Source organism: Pongo pygmaeus, chromosome 5 (assembly GCF_028885625.2).
Source record: "Pongo pygmaeus isolate AG05252 chromosome 5, NHGRI_mPonPyg2-v2.0_pri, whole genome shotgun sequence".
NCBI classification, from domain to species: Eukaryota; Metazoa; Chordata; class Mammalia; order Primates; family Hominidae; genus Pongo; species Pongo pygmaeus.
In genome coordinates, this window is record NC_072378.2 from 152,658,232 (window position 1) to 152,677,691 (window position 19,460).

At 37.4% G+C, this 19,460-nt stretch overlaps 1 protein-coding gene across 3 annotated transcripts in view; it reads right to left on the reverse strand.

The window, feature by feature from the left end:
* The window catches only part of SYNE1 (spectrin repeat containing nuclear envelope protein 1), a 525,017-nt gene that overhangs the window by 45,719 nt on the left and 459,838 nt on the right, over nucleotides 1–19,460 (reverse strand). For 2 of the 3 annotated variants that reach the window (XM_054490749.2, XM_054490748.2), the window contains exons 129-130: nucleotides 13,587–13,745; nucleotides 9,826–9,992 (exon numbers count right to left, since the gene is read on the reverse strand). In XM_054490749.2, coding sequence (XP_054346724.2) covers nucleotides 9,826–9,992; nucleotides 13,587–13,745 — 326 coding nt within the window. Of the gene's footprint in view, nucleotides 1–684; nucleotides 884–9,825; nucleotides 9,993–13,586; nucleotides 13,746–19,460 lie in introns of those variants that run through there. The other variant, XM_054490750.2, reaches the window with a different exon arrangement.

Here is a 19,460-nt window from a genome sequence, read left to right on the forward strand (position 1 = left end):
ATCTGACGGATGATACAGTGAAGAAAAACATTTTAAAAAAATTCCTGTCATATTTTTATTATAACTAAAAAAAATCATGAACTAAACATTTGCATAATGCACTAAATTACTATTTTAGACATTGATTTGTATACTTTGCACATATATTTTATAAGCTTTATATTAGGGACTAAAACTTACTGACAAGCACAAACAAAAGCAACTTTCTCAAACACACAATATTTTCTAGAGCCCTGAAATATTTTTATTTAATGAAAGGAAAGCTTTCAACTACAAAGCTGTGAACCAGCTAAGGCTAAATTTCAGTTTCATCAGAAGCCCATCCTTTAAATAGCAGATGACGGACTAACTGAGTCTTTTTCTGGATCGTTTTCCTGTGTCTCAGCCTCTCTACTCTAGCCGTACTCCTTGTATGACGCATACGGTCCAGAGACAACTGGAATACCGAGTCATAATAAAGTCCATTAACCTTTTCATCCAGCTCTGCATGCCCAGTAGAGGTACTAGAAAGTAAACCAACGAACAACTCTTGGAAGTCCACATGGCCAGCTATCTCCCAACACCAATCCTCTTCATGTAACATTGGCAAAAACAGTTCTGGATTAAGGCTTCCAGCATCTATCCTACAAACCCCACGTAACATGAAAGCTATGTACAATGGAAGAAACTCAAGAAGATGCCTGCCTTGTGACATCGCAGTTACAATCTGGGAGATCTGCGTCCACACAGCCGTCCTCTGCCATCCTCAGGGCACTCAGGTCCTCTGCCACCACCATGAAGCTTCCACTTGCAAAAGTTAGACTGCAGAGCAAAAGGCTATATCCTGCGTGGGGATGAAAGTTTCCCCTTGTCTGTGTATAGAAGTATGAAAATGCTCACTGTAGACAAATGTTGGTAGTCTCTGCCCGATAACATGACACTGGGCAGTGACAAGTGGTCATGTTTCTAAATAAAACCTACATTCATTAACATGTGCCAGGCTTGATCTCCTGGAATGTAGGCCACGAGTGTAAGAAGGGGAAAAAGCTCAGTGTAATCTGTAAGGAGGAGGAAGCTACAGGTCTAAAGAAAGGACAGCAAAAACAACGTCGGCTGCAGAAACTCTACTGTTCTGTGAGGACAGTCAACTTTTCTTGCAGACAGTTTGTTATGCTGGGAAGGCTATTTAAAGAAAACAAATCATCCCATTGCAAACAAACAAAATGTCCACAAGCACAGCAAATGGTAGTAGCAAAAGGAGTAACTTCCTTCTTTTTTGGGTTCAGTATGCCAACTCGGTAGTGTACGCAAGAGTTTTAGGGGTTGTTTGAGAAGGTGGGAAAGTACATGCTCTTTATCTTTGAGTAGACTATTTGGGCAGGAAAAATAATGAAGAAATATTATTCTCCCTTACATATGCAAAACTTTTGTCCTTTAAAAATAATGATGTAAGATGACAAAAATAACATCTTCATTTTAAGACAATTAAAAAATAACTATTCATTTGCTTGGGGGGACTTCAGGTAACTCTTTTTCTTTTGTGAATTTCAAGGGTTTCCAAACTTTCTGCACTAAGCATATGATAATTTAATAATTTATACTTTTAAAGAAAATAAGTCCCCAAATTATTAATTCCTATAATTTAATAAAATATGACTAATGCTGGATGCTTTACATCCTTTTGGGGATTAAAAACTACACACAAATAAATAATAAATATTAAATAAATAATGAAAATTTGCTAAGTTCTTTACAAAAAGGACTACATGATGATTTGTAACTAAAATAAAACAAACCATTTGGTTCTGGTCATGTGAGTTGATTGTTTTTAAAACAGAACACTACAAGGGTTGAACTAGTTTACAGTCCCACCAACAGTGTAAAAGTGTTCCTATTTCTCCACATCCTCTCCAGCACCTGTTGTTTCCTGACTTTTTAATGACTGCCATTCTAACTGGTGTGAGATGGTATCTCATTGTGGTTTTGATTTGCATTTCTCTGATGGCCAGTGATGGTGAGCATTTTTTCATGTGTTTTCTGGCTGCATAAATGAGAACTAGAAATTCCATTTGACCCAGCCATCCCATTACTGGGTATATACCCAGAGGACTATAAATCATGCTGCTATAAAGACACATGCACACGTATGTTTATTGCAGCATTATTCACAATAGCAAAGACTTGGAACCAACCCAAATGTCCAACAATGATAGACTGGATTAAGAAAATGTGGCACATATACACCATGGAATACTATGCAGCCATAAAAAATGATGAGTTCATGTCCTTTGTAGGGACATGGATGAAATTGGAAATCATCATTCTCAGTAAACTATCGCAAGAACAAAAAACCAAACACCGCATATTCTCTCTCATAGGTGGGAATTGAACAATGAGAACACATGGACACAGGAAGGGGAACATCACACTTCGGGGACTGTTGTGGGGTGGGGGGAGGGGGGAGGGATAGCATTGGGAGATATACCTAATGCTAGATGACGAGTTGGTGGGTGCAGCGCACCAGCATGGCACATGTATACATATGTAACTTACCTGCACGTTGCGCACATGTACCATAGAGCCTAAAGTATAATAATAATAATAATAATAATAATAAAAAGAAAAAAAATTAAATTAAATTAAATTAAATTAAAAAAAAAACAGAACACTAGAGAAAACACATTTTCTTTATAAAAGAAATACATTGGTGGCTCACCAATGTAATCACTGGGATTACCAAAGTGCTGGTAATCCCAGAACTTTGAGAGGCTGAGGTGGGTGAATCACAAGGTCAGGAGATCGAGACCATCCTGGCTGACATGGTGAAACCCCGCCTCTACTAAAAATACAAAAAAATTAGCAGGGCGTGGTGGCGAGCGTCTGTAGTCCCAGCTACTCGGGAGGCTGAGGCAGGAGAATGGCGTCAATCCAGGAGGCGGAGCTTGCAGTGAGCCGAGGTTGTGCCACTGCACTCCAGCCTGGGCAACAGAGCGAGACTCTGTCTCAAAAAAAAAAAAAAAAAAAGGAAATACACCTGCTAGCCTGGGTGACAAAGTGACACCTCATCTCAAAAAAAAAAAAAAAAATCGAAACATTACCCAGGCACAGTAGCATGCATCTGTAGTCCCAGGTACTGAAGTGGGAGGAAGACTGCTTGAGCCCAGGAGGCTGAGGCTGCAGTGAGCCATTACTACACCAGTGCACTACAGCCTGGGTGACAAAGCAAACCCCATCTCAAAAAAAAAAAAAAAAAAAAAAAAAATTTAAAGAAAACTGCAGTTTATATAAGAAATAAATTCTAGAAAACATAGTACTTAAAGATATTGTACTGCGAATTCTTTTATAAAGCAATCATTCTTCTTATATTAATATATTATTTTTAGTAATCAGAAATGAAAATGTTTAAACTTTGATTAAAGAAATATATTGGTTATGAATCCATCACTATAGGCAACTTTGTTTTTTTCTTATGACTAACATTTTAAAAAACCTGAAATCTTCAAAACATTTTATTGTCATAATTTCCTTAGTTTAATTTCTTTTACCTTGTTTAGTTTTCCTCATGGAGTTAAAAAATTTGAAATTTTTTTCATGCTTATTATTGTTAGCATAACATATTTATTCCAATGAACTAAATATGAGACAAGGCAAAGCTCTAAAGATACAATTATTGAAATAGCAAAAATGGCAATGTTCATTGATACAGAAAATCCTAGATAAGTTGTGGTATATTTATACTATGGAATACTCTGCAGGTTTCTAAAAGAATGAGACTGGCATAGATAGTGTTTTATAGTATACACGGTCTTTTTCCTTGCTTTTTCTCATTGGAGATGTGGCAGTTAGTTTCATTAACACTTTGAAAATGAGCAACTTGAGGCTCAGAGAAGTTATTCAGTGAGACCTGGGCCACACAGCAAGAACCAGGTGGACTAAACTCAGGCCTCTTGATTAGTTCTGTGCTGTTTCTGTGCTCATCGCATCAATGCATTCCTGAACCTTACCAGGCACCTTCCAACTCGAACACCCTTAGGTAATACCAGCTATGAATTCCAAGAATTTCATTTCCTTTGACCTCCAACGTGGGTAGAACACCCTTTAAACTGAAAGTCCTCCTGAGGGCAGCTGCTAGGAACTTCACAAAGCCTTGCTTGCACTGCATATGTGTTTTACCTCCACAGCCTTTGGGCTCCCTCTGGGATGAGAGCTGACCCCTATTGCACATGTTCTATGCTTGGCGGTTGATATGGTTTAACTGTGTCACTACCCAAATCTCATCTTGAATTGTAGCTCCCATAATTCCCATGCGTTGTGGAAGGGACCCAATGGGAGATAACTGAATCATGGGGGTGGTTTCCCCCAGCCTGTTCTTGAGGTAGTGAATAAATCTCATGAGACCTGATGATTTTATAATGGGTTTCCCCTTTTGCCTGGCTTTCATTCTCTCTTGTCTGTCACCATGTAAGATGGGCCTTTTACCTTCCACCATCATTGTGAGGCCTCCCCAGCCATGTGGAACTGTGAGTCCATTAAACCTGTTTTTCTTTATAAATCACCCAGTCTCAAGTTGTCTTTATCAGCAGCATGAAAATGGACTAATACAGTGGTAAACCACTAATCATTCTTCTGAGCTAGCTACTATTATGATTCTCATTTTATACATGTGGTAACCGAGGTGCTGAGAAGATAAGCAAGTTGGTGAAGCAGAATCATGCTATGACTCAGGCAGCTGAAGCCTGAAGCCAATGCTTTGCTTTGTGTATGCTTTCATTTGTGTGCGTACATTTTCCACCCTATGGCTTAGATTTGAGAAACTCAGCAAATACGGGAGTGACGGCTATGTGCAAAGAACAAGGCCAGGGGCTGGGACTACGATGGTAATCAAAGTTAGATAGTTACATTTTAGTAGAGAAAACAGGCTTAAAATGACTGATCACACAAGATTTCACATAGTTCAGGGAAATGCTATGAAGGAGAAACTCAGTAGAGCCCGTAAGAAGAATCTGATCTAATCTGGAGAGAAGGAAAAACAGGAAAAACCAATCAGGAGCTGGCCAGGCCAGGGGCGGGCAGGAGAATGCCCAGGAAGAGAGAATAGAAAGGAAGAGGCCCCGTGGTGAGGAACGCTTGTGTACTTGCATTATGACACTTATTTGGTTAGGGACCATTTTCTTTCTCATCTTTATATCCCTAGAGCAGGCCACCTGTTTTGGTAAATAAAATTTTGTTGGAGCACTCCATGATTTTCTATTTACAGATTTTTCTATGGCTGCTTTCACTCTATAATAACACGCTTATAGCAACAGAGACTATTTGGCCCACAAAACTAAAAATATTTACTATCTGGTCCTCTACAGAAAACATTTGCCAACCTCTGCCCTATAGCAAGAAGCATAGTACTTCATATATACTAGGCGTTCAATCATTTAAAAAAATTATTTGTTTTTACACTACTTCTACAAAATGTTGAGGCAATTATAATAAATATAGAGATTAAAAACAACCAGTCACAAAAGGCCACATATTATATGACCTATGTATATGAACTATTCAGAACAGGTAAACATGTAGAAACAGAAAGTAAATTAGTGGTTTCCTAGGGCTGGGAGAAGTGGGGAAGGAAGAGGAGGGAAGAAAAGAGTGACGGCTAATGGGTAACTGTTTTTATTTGGGACTGATGAAAGTGTTTTAAAATTGATTGGAGTAATAGATGCATAGCTTTATAAATATACTAAAATCACTGAATTACATGCTGTAGATAGATGAGTTATATGGCATGTGGATTATATCCCCAAAAAAGCTGCTATTGAAGAAAACAAAAAGATAAGAGCCAAATAACTAAAGTATGCTTTTGCCTTGGTGATGGGGATTTAGGTTTAGCAGAGAGAAAAAGAATTTTCTCTATTAGAAGGTCCAGTTACCTACTTCCCTGCCCCCAAATCATCACAACAGAGTGCACAGGTTGAATTTGACCTTCCTAGATGCTAAGATGAGAAATGTTACTTAATTCGTTGTCTGTGATAAGAAGCATTGAAGAATTAATACTAAAAAGACAGATTTCCTTTTAGTCCTGAGCTCTAGAGAAATTGCTATGTGGATTTTCTGCACAGGATTCATTGACAAAATGAGAGCCAGTATTTTTAAAGGCAATTTTACAGAAATTAGAGTGATGTGTCACCAATGACAGTTTCTTATGTTGACTTTTAATAAAAGCCAAGGGCTCAGAGGTACTTTAATTATCTAGGCCACTGCTGAACAACAGAACTTTCTGAGATGATAAAAATGTTCTGCAATGTACAGCGTCCATTAAAGTAGCCACTAGCCTCATGGGGTTATTGACCACTTAAAATGTGGCCAGTGCAACTGACCATAATTAAAATTAAGGAGTAATTTAATTTTATTCCATTTCAGTTAATTTAAATATTCTGTAATTTAAATAGCCATCCGTAGCTAGTGACTGCTGTATCACACAGAGTAGATCTAGAAAGTATGGAAAGGATACTAGAACATTATCCACTGAGTCCTAAAAGTAACCGAGCAACTTTTGTTGCCCTAAAAAATTGACAATGCTTGACAACACAATTTAAAAACTCAATGCAAAGCACATCTATTTTGTACTCAGGGTAATCTAAGCTAATCTGATGGTGATGTCAAGTTGACTCTAAATTATGCGTTCTATTTTTATGTATGTAATAGGTTTGTTATCAGTAAATCTTTTTCTTTTTTTTTTTTTTGCTTCTGTGATTGAATATTAAAGACACAGTTCATGTTTCTATTAGCTGAGACGTTCACCTAAAAATATTATCATCTTCAAAAATAACCTCTCCATTCCCACAAGAGCACCAACACAGGACAGAAATGTCGAAAGTCATACACTGGGTTATATTTTGCTTTAGTGCATCAGCGCTGGAAGAGGCAAGAGTGGAAGAGGCAAGACTGAATCATAGAAACCTAATACCTCAGCTGGCAGTTCACAGTTGAGGATGGGTGTGGGAGACATGCATCCAATCTGTGTACTAACGAAGCACCAATAAACAAGGAAATGGAATGCAGATGTGATGGCCAGGTGTCTTTCAGGAGAAGCTGCAAGGGCGACTGTGACTCTAACATGGTGTTAAACTCCAGGATGGCTCAATGATCAGTGCCTAATCTAGTCTAATCTGGAAGGAGTTAGTTAGAAACAGGCAACATATATACAAAAATCTCCTGTGGAATTTTATCTGGGTATTCTGAGGCTTTATGTAAGAGGAAACAAAAATTAATATTATATAAGTGACTATAGTGAGAAGCATGTGTACCTTATAAACATGTAATTGATTCAAGTTTATTAATATGTCTTTTGGCAAAGTAAACAATTAATATCTAGAAAATTCTCCACTGAACGGCCAGACAAAATATGTTATAAATAAATGTGAATTCAAGGAGACAGCAGCAAACTCATTTGCTGTAATATTGGCTCATAGTTGGGCATACACTAAGTTAGCTGCTTATGACTAGATTACATTAAATCTGATTTAAAATATCTTTGACATAGTGCATCCTTACTCTCCACATCATTGAGCCACTAAAAGTAGGAAAATAATATTAACTAGTTTAAATGGATTACGTGGAAATGTCAATCAATCTATGAGTCAAATTTGACCAAAAAACTCCCCGGGGGATGTTTACCAAACAGGCATTTTCCCTAAGAAGGATATTTATAGCTTGAAGGACTTCAATTCCTCCTTCTGAAACAAGATTTTGTTATCATTTTAGTGAGGGAGAAGTGGGACTGAACACAGCATTGAGATTTTAAAATATACATTTGTCGAAACTCCAAGACCAATTTAAGCTAAAATCTTATTTCCTTTAAGGCACTTTATAGTGCCTTTTCCAGAGCTCCTACTTATCTCATTGTTTTACTCCATTCCCATCCTGAACTTCTCAAAGGAGAAGTCTCCTTCAGTTCTGTCATTTTATCTTGACTGTCACAGTCACTGTCACATTGTAAGTACTTTACAAAGAACTGAGAAATTAGATTGTCAAGATCAAAAACAGAACTTATCTTCCATTTAACTGTCTTCCCTCTAACAGGGAAAAGGAAATCACGAACTTGAGAGGCAGGAGGGCACAGCACTCCAGGACATGGGCTTTGGAGTCTGAGCACAGGCTGTGCCACGCAACGTGTGCGTGATGATGGACAAGCCTCAACCTTAGCCCCTGCATCTGTAAAATGGGCATAATGATAAGGCCACCTCAAAGGACATTATGAACAATACACGAAAAGATGCCTATGAAACCCATAGCATAGTCATTGGAATCAGCAAAGTGTTCAATAAATGTTAGCTATATCAGTGCTATGGTTAAACATTTAAAAAGCTGAGGCTGGGCGCGGTGGCTCACACCTGTAATCCCAGCACTTCGGGAGGCCGAGGCGGGTGGCTCACCTGAGGTCAGGAGTTTGAGACTAGCCTGGCAAACACAGTGAAACCCCATCTCTACTAAAAATACAAAAATTAGCCAGGTGTGGTAGTGTATGCCTGTAGTTCCGGCAATTGGGAGGCTGAGGCAGAAGAATTGCTTGAACCTGGGAGGCAGATGTTGCAGAGCTGAGATTGTGCCACTGCACTCCAGCCTGGGCAACAGAGCAAGACTCCATCTCAAATATAAATAAATAAATATAAATAAATAAAAAGTTGATATACATTTATTCCATTTTGTTTCATTGTCACTAAAAGATAATCTCACTTTCTTGAGTTAGATACTTTTTGATAACTCTCTTATAGAAAAGAAATATATGCAATGTTTTCAAAATCAGCATACAGAATTGTGGTGGCCACATGCGGTTTTGGTGAGCACACAGTACACAAAGGACATTATTTCATGTCCACTTTTATGCAGCATGGCTAAGGAAAGAAACCCAGATTTTAAAAGCGTATTGTGGAATGGACCCCAAATGGCACCATTTGTAACATTCCAACTCTCCTAATTGCCATGAAGACCATTTACTCAAATATTCAAATATTCATTTATGCACTGAAGTATTCATTGAGTCCATATTTAGGCGTTGTTCTTAGTGCTTGTGATATGTAGTGAATACAATGGAGAAAGTTTCCTGACCTCAGGGTGCCTAAGTTCCAACATGAAGCCAAATTCACCTAAAATAAGACATCTCCTTTTTATATTAATAGCATAGAACATTTTTATAACATAGTGCATCATTCATATTCGATTTTATATTGCTAGTAAATACCCTCATATATTTTTCTTTTTGACTTCCATCTGTCTTACCCAACCCTACCCTTCTGCAACACAAAGTGAATATAATATTCTTCTTAGGTATGAGGCAAATGCTTATAGTTAGCACTAAAGCTCAACACAAAATTACTATAATGCAGCAGCTGATTTTTGCAACTGAGCAGAGTGGCAATAATCACATTTATTTCTATACCTTGCTAACTAAAAATATGGCAGGGATTTAGTAATTTTTTTTTTTTTTTTTTTGCTACTGCAGACAAAAACACTCTCCACAAATACTGGTCAGTACAGTTTCTTCCTGATAGGAGTTTGAATACCCATGAAGCCCTAAAATAAAGAATTTTCTCTTGGGAATTAGTTTTGTTTGGATATGACTCTCTCTCTCTTTCTCGCAGCTACATACAAACGACACGAGATTTATAAAATAAGAGGAGAATTTTCAGGTTAACCAAAGTGCCAATTATGAGAGGAGTATGAACAGTTTTGAAAATGGTGAGATAACCCAGGAAGAGAGACTGATTTATTGGATTATCTTTGGCTGATGAAAGGCAGACTGAAAGGCTTTAAAATACTGCCCACACATGTCCTATTGACTCAGGTCCTCTTTACCTGGCTGCAATGAGGTCCAGGAGATGCTGCCACCGGTCGTTGACCTTTCCCAGCTTGTATTCAATCTCAGATGCTTTGCTTTCATGGCTGGCTTTAGCAAGTCGTTCTCCCATTTGTTGGAGCTGTATCTTGTTCTCTTGAGCAATAGCAATTTCCTCTTGATAATCCTGTGTAATAAATAGCAATCACAGAGGTCAGAAAGCATATTCTTAATACATCCAGCCCGGCTCTACCAGAAACATGAAGATTACTGTTTTCTACTGCTTGGAAATAGTTTGAGCATAGGAATACCATGTAGACATCAGCCCATGTGCACAAGTATTAGTAGTGCCTATTATTTTTGGTATATATGCAGAGTTGGGATTAAATTTTTATATAGAGGTTCTCGAAACAAATAGGGTGCTGCTTCCTATTTACTTGAAATACATATTAAAAACAATAAAAGATAGATATAAAAGATAAAACATAAAAGATTTTAATATTGGAAAATTATACCTTATTTCTCTCATCACTAACCTGATATTATACTTAGAACAAATTCTCATACAAATAGTTGCCGAGAGACTTATAAAATGCACACACATACATACATATGCAATTGATATATATGTATATATGTAAATGTGAATGTGTGTGTCAATTATGTTATTTGTGAGGAATATTTTAAAAGAGTTCCTTCATTTTAAAGAGATAATCCTCTATACAGTGTCAGTATTTTACAGTAAATAAATCAATGATAAATTAACTTTCAATAATAATAACTATTAACTATAGAGAATCGACGGGCCTCAAACCTTCTTGATTTACTCACTTTCTGTGCTGGATTCTCTTAGATTGTTTGAGTTAAAGAAGACAGACTCCATATGGACTATTTGCAAGAGATAAGCACGAAATGGTGTGATTTAAGTGACGATGAAAGGACAATCCCCTCCCCCCGGCTGCCACCGCTATCCCCAAAGACCCTCTTACTCTCTTGCCACAGTGACAGGATCCAGTCTTTAGGATCAACTTTTTTATTTTTGGCTTAAGCTCCTGTTACGTAATAAATAGTTTCTCAGCAAAATAATATATGAAGATGGGTGTTATATGAGTGTGAACATTTTAATCTTCTCTTGGTCTAAAGTTAGTGTGGTAACAGAGCTATCCTCCCAAGTCATTTACCTAAGCCAAAGGGCCCAAAAGGAATGGTAGGGACCAACAAAATTTTATTCCATTCCAGGGCTGACTGCTGTCCTCATGCCTGCAGCCCCACCCACCCTCCTTTTTATGTTATTTCAACACTATGGGATTCAACGACCAATATGTTGAATGCATTTATTAACGTTATAATATTTCAGCAAACATTTGAGATGATTTTATTGCGAAGTGTTTCTTTCTAGGGAATTACTTTAAGACTTAAAAAGTATTTATAGCAAAATAATCCTCTTGGATTGTCTTTAAAATCAAACTATTTTTGACTGTTAATACCAACAGACACTAGTATCTTGGCTTCAATTTTTTTTATGAATTGCCTTTTTCTTTTTCTCTTTTTCCTTCATCTTATTAGCACTTTCCAGTTGACAACTGCCTTTTTCTATGTTGCCAAAATTACCAAACCTTGATGTTATTTTCCTTTACAAAAGAGATGCCACAAAGAGGAAAACTCATAAGCCCTTTAAAAAAAACCCATGAGTTATTAATATACAAGGTAGTATAGTTAACATTTTAAATAATATTCCTAACATTGTGCCAAACAATGTAATAAAATTATCTATATGAAAAGCTGAAATTTTTCTAAATTTTAAGTTATGGTTATAGATTGTTCAAGAGATGGTTTTTTTCCCCACACTCTCACAATATACATCCTAAATTTAGTAAAAAAAAGCAATGAGAATAGAGACAAACTTAATCAAAATTTATTCTATAGCAAACTTTACTCTACTACCTATAGTGCATTAATCATGCACTGATAGCATTCTCTGACACCCAGCAACTTAGCAAAGGGCAACCGTGAGCAGATGCTAAAATGAAATCTGTATCATCTCAGCCAAGAGTTTGAAGTTTTACAATATCAAGTAAACAAATGCTTATCCATTTGGATTTATCCAATGGATAAGCTAATTGGATACATAAAGGCTTATCTAATGGCAAATCCATTAGATTTGTAACATCATTAATAGTACATGTTGGCTTTGGATGTTTTACTTTTCTCTCTATGTGTGCATATGGATAGAAATAATTTTTCTTAATAACCATTTATATTTCTTTTCAGAATAAATGAAGTTACAATTTGTTGATGCAGTAAATACTGGCTGAGTGCTTATGAGAAGTTAGGCACTGCTTCAGGTGCAGGGGATATAGCAATGAACAAAATTAGACAAAGCCCATGCTCCTGGAAAGCTGACAGATCAGTGGGGTCTCCATTTGGACAATGAATAAGTAAATACTAAAAATACATTGTACATTAGATGGTGATATGTACTAATGAGAAGCACAAATTAAAATAACATTAAAATCACTGATTGTTCACAAGCACTGTGGAAACAACACTGAAATCACCAAATTCTTTTTTTTTTTTTTTTGAGACAGAGTGTCACTCTGTCACCCAGGCTGGAGTGCAGTGGCACAATCTCAGCTCACTGCAACCTCCACCTCCTGGGTTCAAGCAATTCTCTTGCCTCGGCCTCCTGAGTAGCCAGGACTACAGGCATGTGCCACCATGCCTGGCTAATATTTTGTATTTTTAGTAGAGATGGGGTTTCACTGTGTTGGCTAGGCTGGTCTCAAACTCCTGGCCTCTGGTGATCTGCCTGTCTCACTTCCCAAAGCGCTGGGATTACAGGCGTGAGCCACCGCACCTGGCCGAAATCATCAAAAATTTTAAAGTGCTAGTAAATTTGATCAGCTTTATATAGACATCAGAAATGTTTTGGATCCAAATGAATATGTAAAATAATTTGATAATATATATACATACCTTTAAAATAATATGAAGCCAAAATTATCAGGAAACTCTTAATTCCTATCTATGGTCTATAAACCATATTTTAGAGAGAAAATGTCAATTCAATTTATCTTAAGAATGTTTTCTTTCAGTTTCTAGGGACTTTACCTTTTTAAAACAAACAAAAAAAATACACAAAATACAACAAAAAAAAAAAGGAAAGAAAAATAATACATACAAAGGGTTCCTACTGAACAGGTAGTTAGGACCCCCAAATACTGAACTGAATAGTAGATGCTCTATTTCAACAGAAATTGCAAGTATTCTATATATTTTATGTGTAAAGCAGACCTTTTTATGCAAGTTTATTTTATGCTGGATATCTTTTTTTTTTTTTTTTTTTTTTTTTGAGACAGAGTCTCTATCACCAGGCTGGAGTGCAGTGGCATGATCTCGGCTCACTGCGATCTCCACCTTCCGGGTTCAAGTGATTCCCCTGCCTCAGCCTCTAGAGTAACTGGGACTACGGCGCGCACCATCATGCCCGGCTAATGTTTTGTTATTTTTAGTAGAGACAGGGTTTCACCATGTTGGCCAGGATGGTCTTGATCTCCTGACCTCATGATCTGCCCACCTCAGCCTCCCAAAGTGCTGGGATTACAGGCGTGAGCCACTGCGCCCGGCCGCAAGTTTATTTTATATTAAAAAGATAAAATGTTTAAAATATACTGCTTCTTTGATAAGTAAGTAATTGTGAGTAAAGCCACCTTCTGTACCTGTGAAAAGTATACATAAGCCTTATGAAGAATGAAAATCTAAGTAGCCATGCATTCCATACCTTCTTGAGCTTCTCTATCATTTCTTCAATGAGAATGTCTCCATTCTGAGAAACCTTGCTTTCCATTTGAGTCAACCATTCACAGAGTTCCTTGTTCTTTTCACTGAAGACTGCCCATTCATTCAATCTTTCACCTATTTGCTGCCGCCTTAAGGAGAGCTGAAAAGTTTAAAATGGGAGAATAGGCAAAATGATTATCAGAGAGAAGCCCACACTCCAAGGAAAAGAGCAAATAAACTAGGATGAAAATGAATGATAGTCGTACATCTTTTTAGCCCACTGTTTCCTGAAGTCCAGGATTTGCTATTATACAAGTGGGAGACACTGAATCCTCTAGTTCTTTCCTGAAGATTCACATACACATTAGTTTATTAAAGGTTCTGGATAATGCAACTTCACACAATTGATTCAGGATAGATAGGATACATGACCAGTGAATGTAAAAAAGAAAGAAGAAATGGAAAAGAGTAGGGAAAGAAGAAAGAAGGGAAGTAAAAGGAAAGAGAGATGGTAAAGAAGGGAGGAAAAAAAGGAAAGAAAGAAAAAAGAATAGAAAGATGAAAGAAAAGAGTAAAAATAGGGAAGGAAGAAGAAAAGGAAGAAAAGAAGGGATGGAAGAACAAGCCTCAGGTATCTAGAGAGTGAGGAAGTGGTCAGCATCCAAGCGAAGCCGCCTGAAGTGGAGGCAGGTGTCCCGAGGCTCAGCTCCATACTGACACGTGGACTCCAGGCAAGTTCCTCTACTTCTCTGCAGTTTTCATTTTTATTTATTTATTTTGGTTTCTTTTCCTTCTTTTATTTTTTGCACGATAGCTTTATTAAGATATATTTCACATATCATACAATCACCTGTTTAAAAATGTACAATTCAGTGCTTTTTAGTATATTCACAGCATTTGTGCAATCATCACCATAATCAATTTTAGAATATTTTTATCATTCCAAAAAAGAAAAAGCCAGGTGCGGTGGCTCATGCCTGTAATCCTAACACTTTGGGAGGCCAAGGCGGGCAGATCACTAGAGGTCAGAAGTTCGAAACCTGCATGGCCAACATGGTGAAACCCCGTCTCTATTAAAAATACAAAAATTAGCCAGGTATGGTGGCGCACACCTATAATCCCAGCTACTTGGGAAGGTGAGACAGGAGAGTCGCTTGACCCCAGGAGGCGGAGGTTGCAGTGAGCCGAGATTGTGCCACTGTGTTCCAGCCTGGGTGACAGAGCAAGACTCCACTTTGAACAACAACCACCACCACCACAACAATGAAAACCTTGTAGCCATCAGCAGTTAGTCTACTGCTCCTCCTCACTTACCTCCCAGTTCTAATCTCCCTTCTGTCCCTATGGATTTGCCTAATCTGGACATTTCATATACATGGAATCATACAATATGTAGTCTTCCATGACTGGTTTCTTTCACTTAGCATATTTTAAAGATTCATCTATATTGTAGCATGTATCAATACTTCATTCCTTTTACTGCTGACTATACTCCATTGTATGAATATACCACATTGTATTTATCAACTCATCTTATTCGGGTTGTTTCCATTTTTTACCTATTCTGAATAATGCTGTTATAAACATTTGTGCACAAGTGTTTGCACGAACACATGTTTTCATTTCTCCTAGGTGTTTATCTAGGAGTAGAATCTCTCAGTCATACGGTACATTGTTTTCCAAAGTGGCTGCCCATTTCACATTCCCACCAGCAGTAGGATTCCAATTTCTCTACATCTTCACCAACACTTTTGATTACAGCCATCTTAATGGATGTGAAGTGGTATCTGATGATGGTTTTGATTTGCATTTCCCTAAAGGCTAACAATACTGAGACTCTTCATGTTTCTTAGCCATTTGTATATCTCCTTTGGAGAATTATCTACTGAAATCCGTTGCCTGCTTTTTAATTAGATTGCCTTTTTATTACTGAGTTCTGAGAGTTTCTTATACATTATATATACAATGGGCTTGTTTTCCTATCTCTAGGTCTAAAATTATCCTTTCCAGAATTCTAAAATTTTCTGATTTCAAAATATAATACTCTTGTGTTCACAGTACTGGTTGAAATACTAAGGAATGTTTCTAGTTGAGCTAAACTACACGTTGGAAAAACATAATATGATTTGGTAAGAAGGTCTGAAGACGTTCTTCCACAGTCTTGTTCATAATGCTAGCTATTCCACTATTCATTCCACTGCATTAAAACATGTCCCTATTGATTTTATTTTACTGCCAACATTTTATTACAAAACATTTCCCAACACAGAAAAGCTGAAAGAATTGTATGGTAAGCACTCAATTTTGCTATATTTTGTTTTAAGACATTTTCCTTCCTTAATACATTTACTTTTTATGTATTTCAAACAAATTTCCTTTTTAAAATGAAAATGAAAATATTTCTAAGGTATTATACACTTTCTAGTTATCAATTCTGCCTTGGATTGGCTCTGTTAATGATTAGACAGATAACACAAACCTAAATATCTGTGATTCTACATCCTTGTAAACTAGTCCAGGAGCCCAGGATACGTATCCCAAAGCCAGCCTTAGGCATAGTGAGTTGCCTAGAGAGTGAGCCCCATAACCTACCATAAATTTTGAAAGGCCACCATGAGAAATTTATTCTTTTTTGATCAATTATGATCTTTTAAAACAAAAGTTTTTCTGGGTTGGGTGACACTGGTGAATCTACTAAGTATTTCCCCATTAGTATAATTTAGTTTCTTATTGAGGTTTTTGGAGGCAGAATAATACGGAACAGTCAAAGGACAGTGAACTCACTTGGGGTAGGTCCTACTAGAAACGGAAAAAGCTAAGGAAACACAGATTTAAAAGTTCTGGGGACAGATTTTGTCACTTTACACCGTACCCCAAATAGCACTGAAGAACACAATCCTTCTAGGACCCCTTACCCCTCTAGCTCTGAGAGCCGCGTGCACTCTGATCTTCTGCTGATCTCTCAGATTGCGAACTCTCTGGTGAATACGGCCTTTTCCCTTTCATTCACAGAGCAGCAAGAGTCAGGTGTCTGGCTGGTAGTTAAAATCCCAGTTCAACTGATGGCCAAACTGAAACTATACTCTTATTATTTAGACTGCCCAAAGTAATCATTGTCTAAGAATCGAAGCTGGGCATGGTGGCACATGCCTGTAATCCCAGCATTTTGGGAGGCCGAGGTGGGCAGAGTTCAAGACCAGCCTGGCCAACATAGTGAAACCCCATCTCTACTAAAAAAACAAAAATTAGCCAGGCGTGGTGGCAGGCATCTGTAATCTCATCTACTCGGGAGGCTGAGGCAGGAGAATCACTTGAGCCCGGGAGGTGGAGGTTGCAGTGAGCCGAGATCACACCACTGCACTACAGCTTGGGCAACAGAGTGAGAAGAAAAAAAAAAAAGAATTGAAACCCCTGCCCTTCAGACTGAAGATGAACAAGTAACTCCTTACACTTCCCCCAAATCTTGGCCATAAGCCAACACTGAACTCTAGGCCTTTACTCACCAATATCTGCAGGGAGGATGGCCACATAATAGAAAAATATTACCTATTACTTTCACAGGTAGGTATTATTATCCCCATTCCAGAGACAAGGAATGTGAAAGCTGGACAAATTTGGGGCACTTGTTTAGAATCAGTACAAGATAAGACCAGCAAAGTTTGAGTCTTTGACATGGGGTGCAAATATGACTAAATATCCAGAGGCAGCTAAGATTCAAAAATAGTTCATCCATCACTGACTAACTGCATGACCAGGACAAGGTCCCTCATTTTCTCTATGACTTACTCCTTTCATTTGGAAATTATTCTTATGTTTGCTCCAAAAATTCATTAAACAAATGTTTATTGTCTGTAGTAAACAAGTGTCTCTATGTGCCCAGCACTGTCCTATCAATATGGTAATATTATACAAACAAGAGAGTAATTTAAGAAATTGACTGATATGGCCAGGCGCACTGGCTCACGCCTGTTATCCCAGCACTTTGGGAGACTAAAGTGGGTGGATCACCTGACATCAGGAGTTTGAGACCAGCCTGGCCAACATGGTGAAATCACATCACTATTAAAAAATACAAAATTAGCAGGGCATGATGGCAGGTGCCTGTAATCCCAGCTACTCGGGAGGCCAAGGCAGGAGAACTGCTTGAACCCAGGAGGCGCAAGTTGCAGTGAGCCAAGATTGCACCACTACACTCCAGCCTGGGCAACAAGGGTGAAACTCCGTCTCAAAAAAAAAAAAAAAAAAATTGACTGATATATACTAAAGACCTGATAACAGCTGGCCATTACTATGCTGTCGCTACTATTACTATTATACATGACTACAGGGCATCACTTAAGTTTTAAATTTTTTTCCTCTCTTGACACTCATGTATTCAATATCTCCACTAAGCAGCTGGATTATACATATATATATAGATAGATATATAGATAGATATATAAAATATATATTATATCCTTACTGTTTATCACACACCATGAAAATGTTGCTTTCATTTTCTTACCACGGAGCTATACCTTAAAAAAGACACAGTGAGGCTACAAGCACTGGGTGCAAACCCAGGCCAAATGCTTTTCAAAAGAAGGGCGATGCATCTTCCTTCTGGTTTGTACATCTAGTATTTAGTCTATATACTAAGTAAACATTACCATCTCTTTCTTTGGATTCAGATGAACCCTCAAATTATTTATCAGCTTAGCACCTATTTATGATTTTGCAAGGGCACAAATACATTGCATTGCCAACAGCTGAGAAGCACCAGCTAAAACCTTCAGAGTGTGCAGCAGCTCAACAGGAAATACATCCTTTTCTGGTTGAAATATTTTTACCATGATGTTTTGACAAAACAACGAGCAATTACGATGATGACATATACTTATATTTCAGCTAGAATTACGCACAAATCTACAAACCAAAACAGGAATAAAAACAAGTATAAGCTCTGGCTGTACACAGGCACAACAAAACATTTGGGGTGTCTACTTGAAAACAGATACTTTAATATATTAACTCTGCCCTGCAATGTTTACTCACGGCCTCTCTTCCTCATTCTCATCGCCAGTCCCAGGTACTCTAGACTCCTCATCAACTGCTTCGGTCAGAATAGGAACAGACTACTTGCTCCTTAGTAGGGATAATGTTATGTTGAACTCAAGTTTTGACTTTTACAATGAGACATAGGCGCAAGCTCATTTCCTTTTGTGGTTTCATACTTGACAGAAATTCACCAGAAACAACTAACTCAAGAACGAGAAACTAATCTATATCCCCCTTAGAGTTACATCCTGGCACCTTGATCAAACCCATGACTAAACTCTCATTGATTTAAATATTATTTTTCAGACTGAAGTATTAATAATATAAGTACGCTTTAGCTTCAAGCATTAAGACACTTCAACACAGAAAGTTTCTAAAAACACTGTATTCCATTTGCCGTTTCTTTTTAACGTCTTAGTCTACTCACAGGTGCAAGTTATTAATCTATTTACAGCATATCGCACGATCAACATCAGCTTTCAAAATATATTTTCAGATGGCTGTCTAGATATATCTAAGTCTGGAGAACAATTTTACAACATATGAATGACTAATTTAGCAATTAATAATAACAATAATTCCATGGCATTTTTATACAACAGTTTTCCTAAATCAAAAAGTATTGCATAACCATAATCTTCTTAATCTTCAAAATATTCAAAATCTTGTCATTATTTTACACTAAGAGAAACATAAGTATGAAGAAATAGAATCAATGCCCTAACGTCTTAATTATAAACAATATATCATGAACACTTAGCTACTCTAGACACTGAAGATGCAAACAAATGGTCTTTGCATATCAAAGTCCTCATATTCTTGGAATGAGGTCACAAAC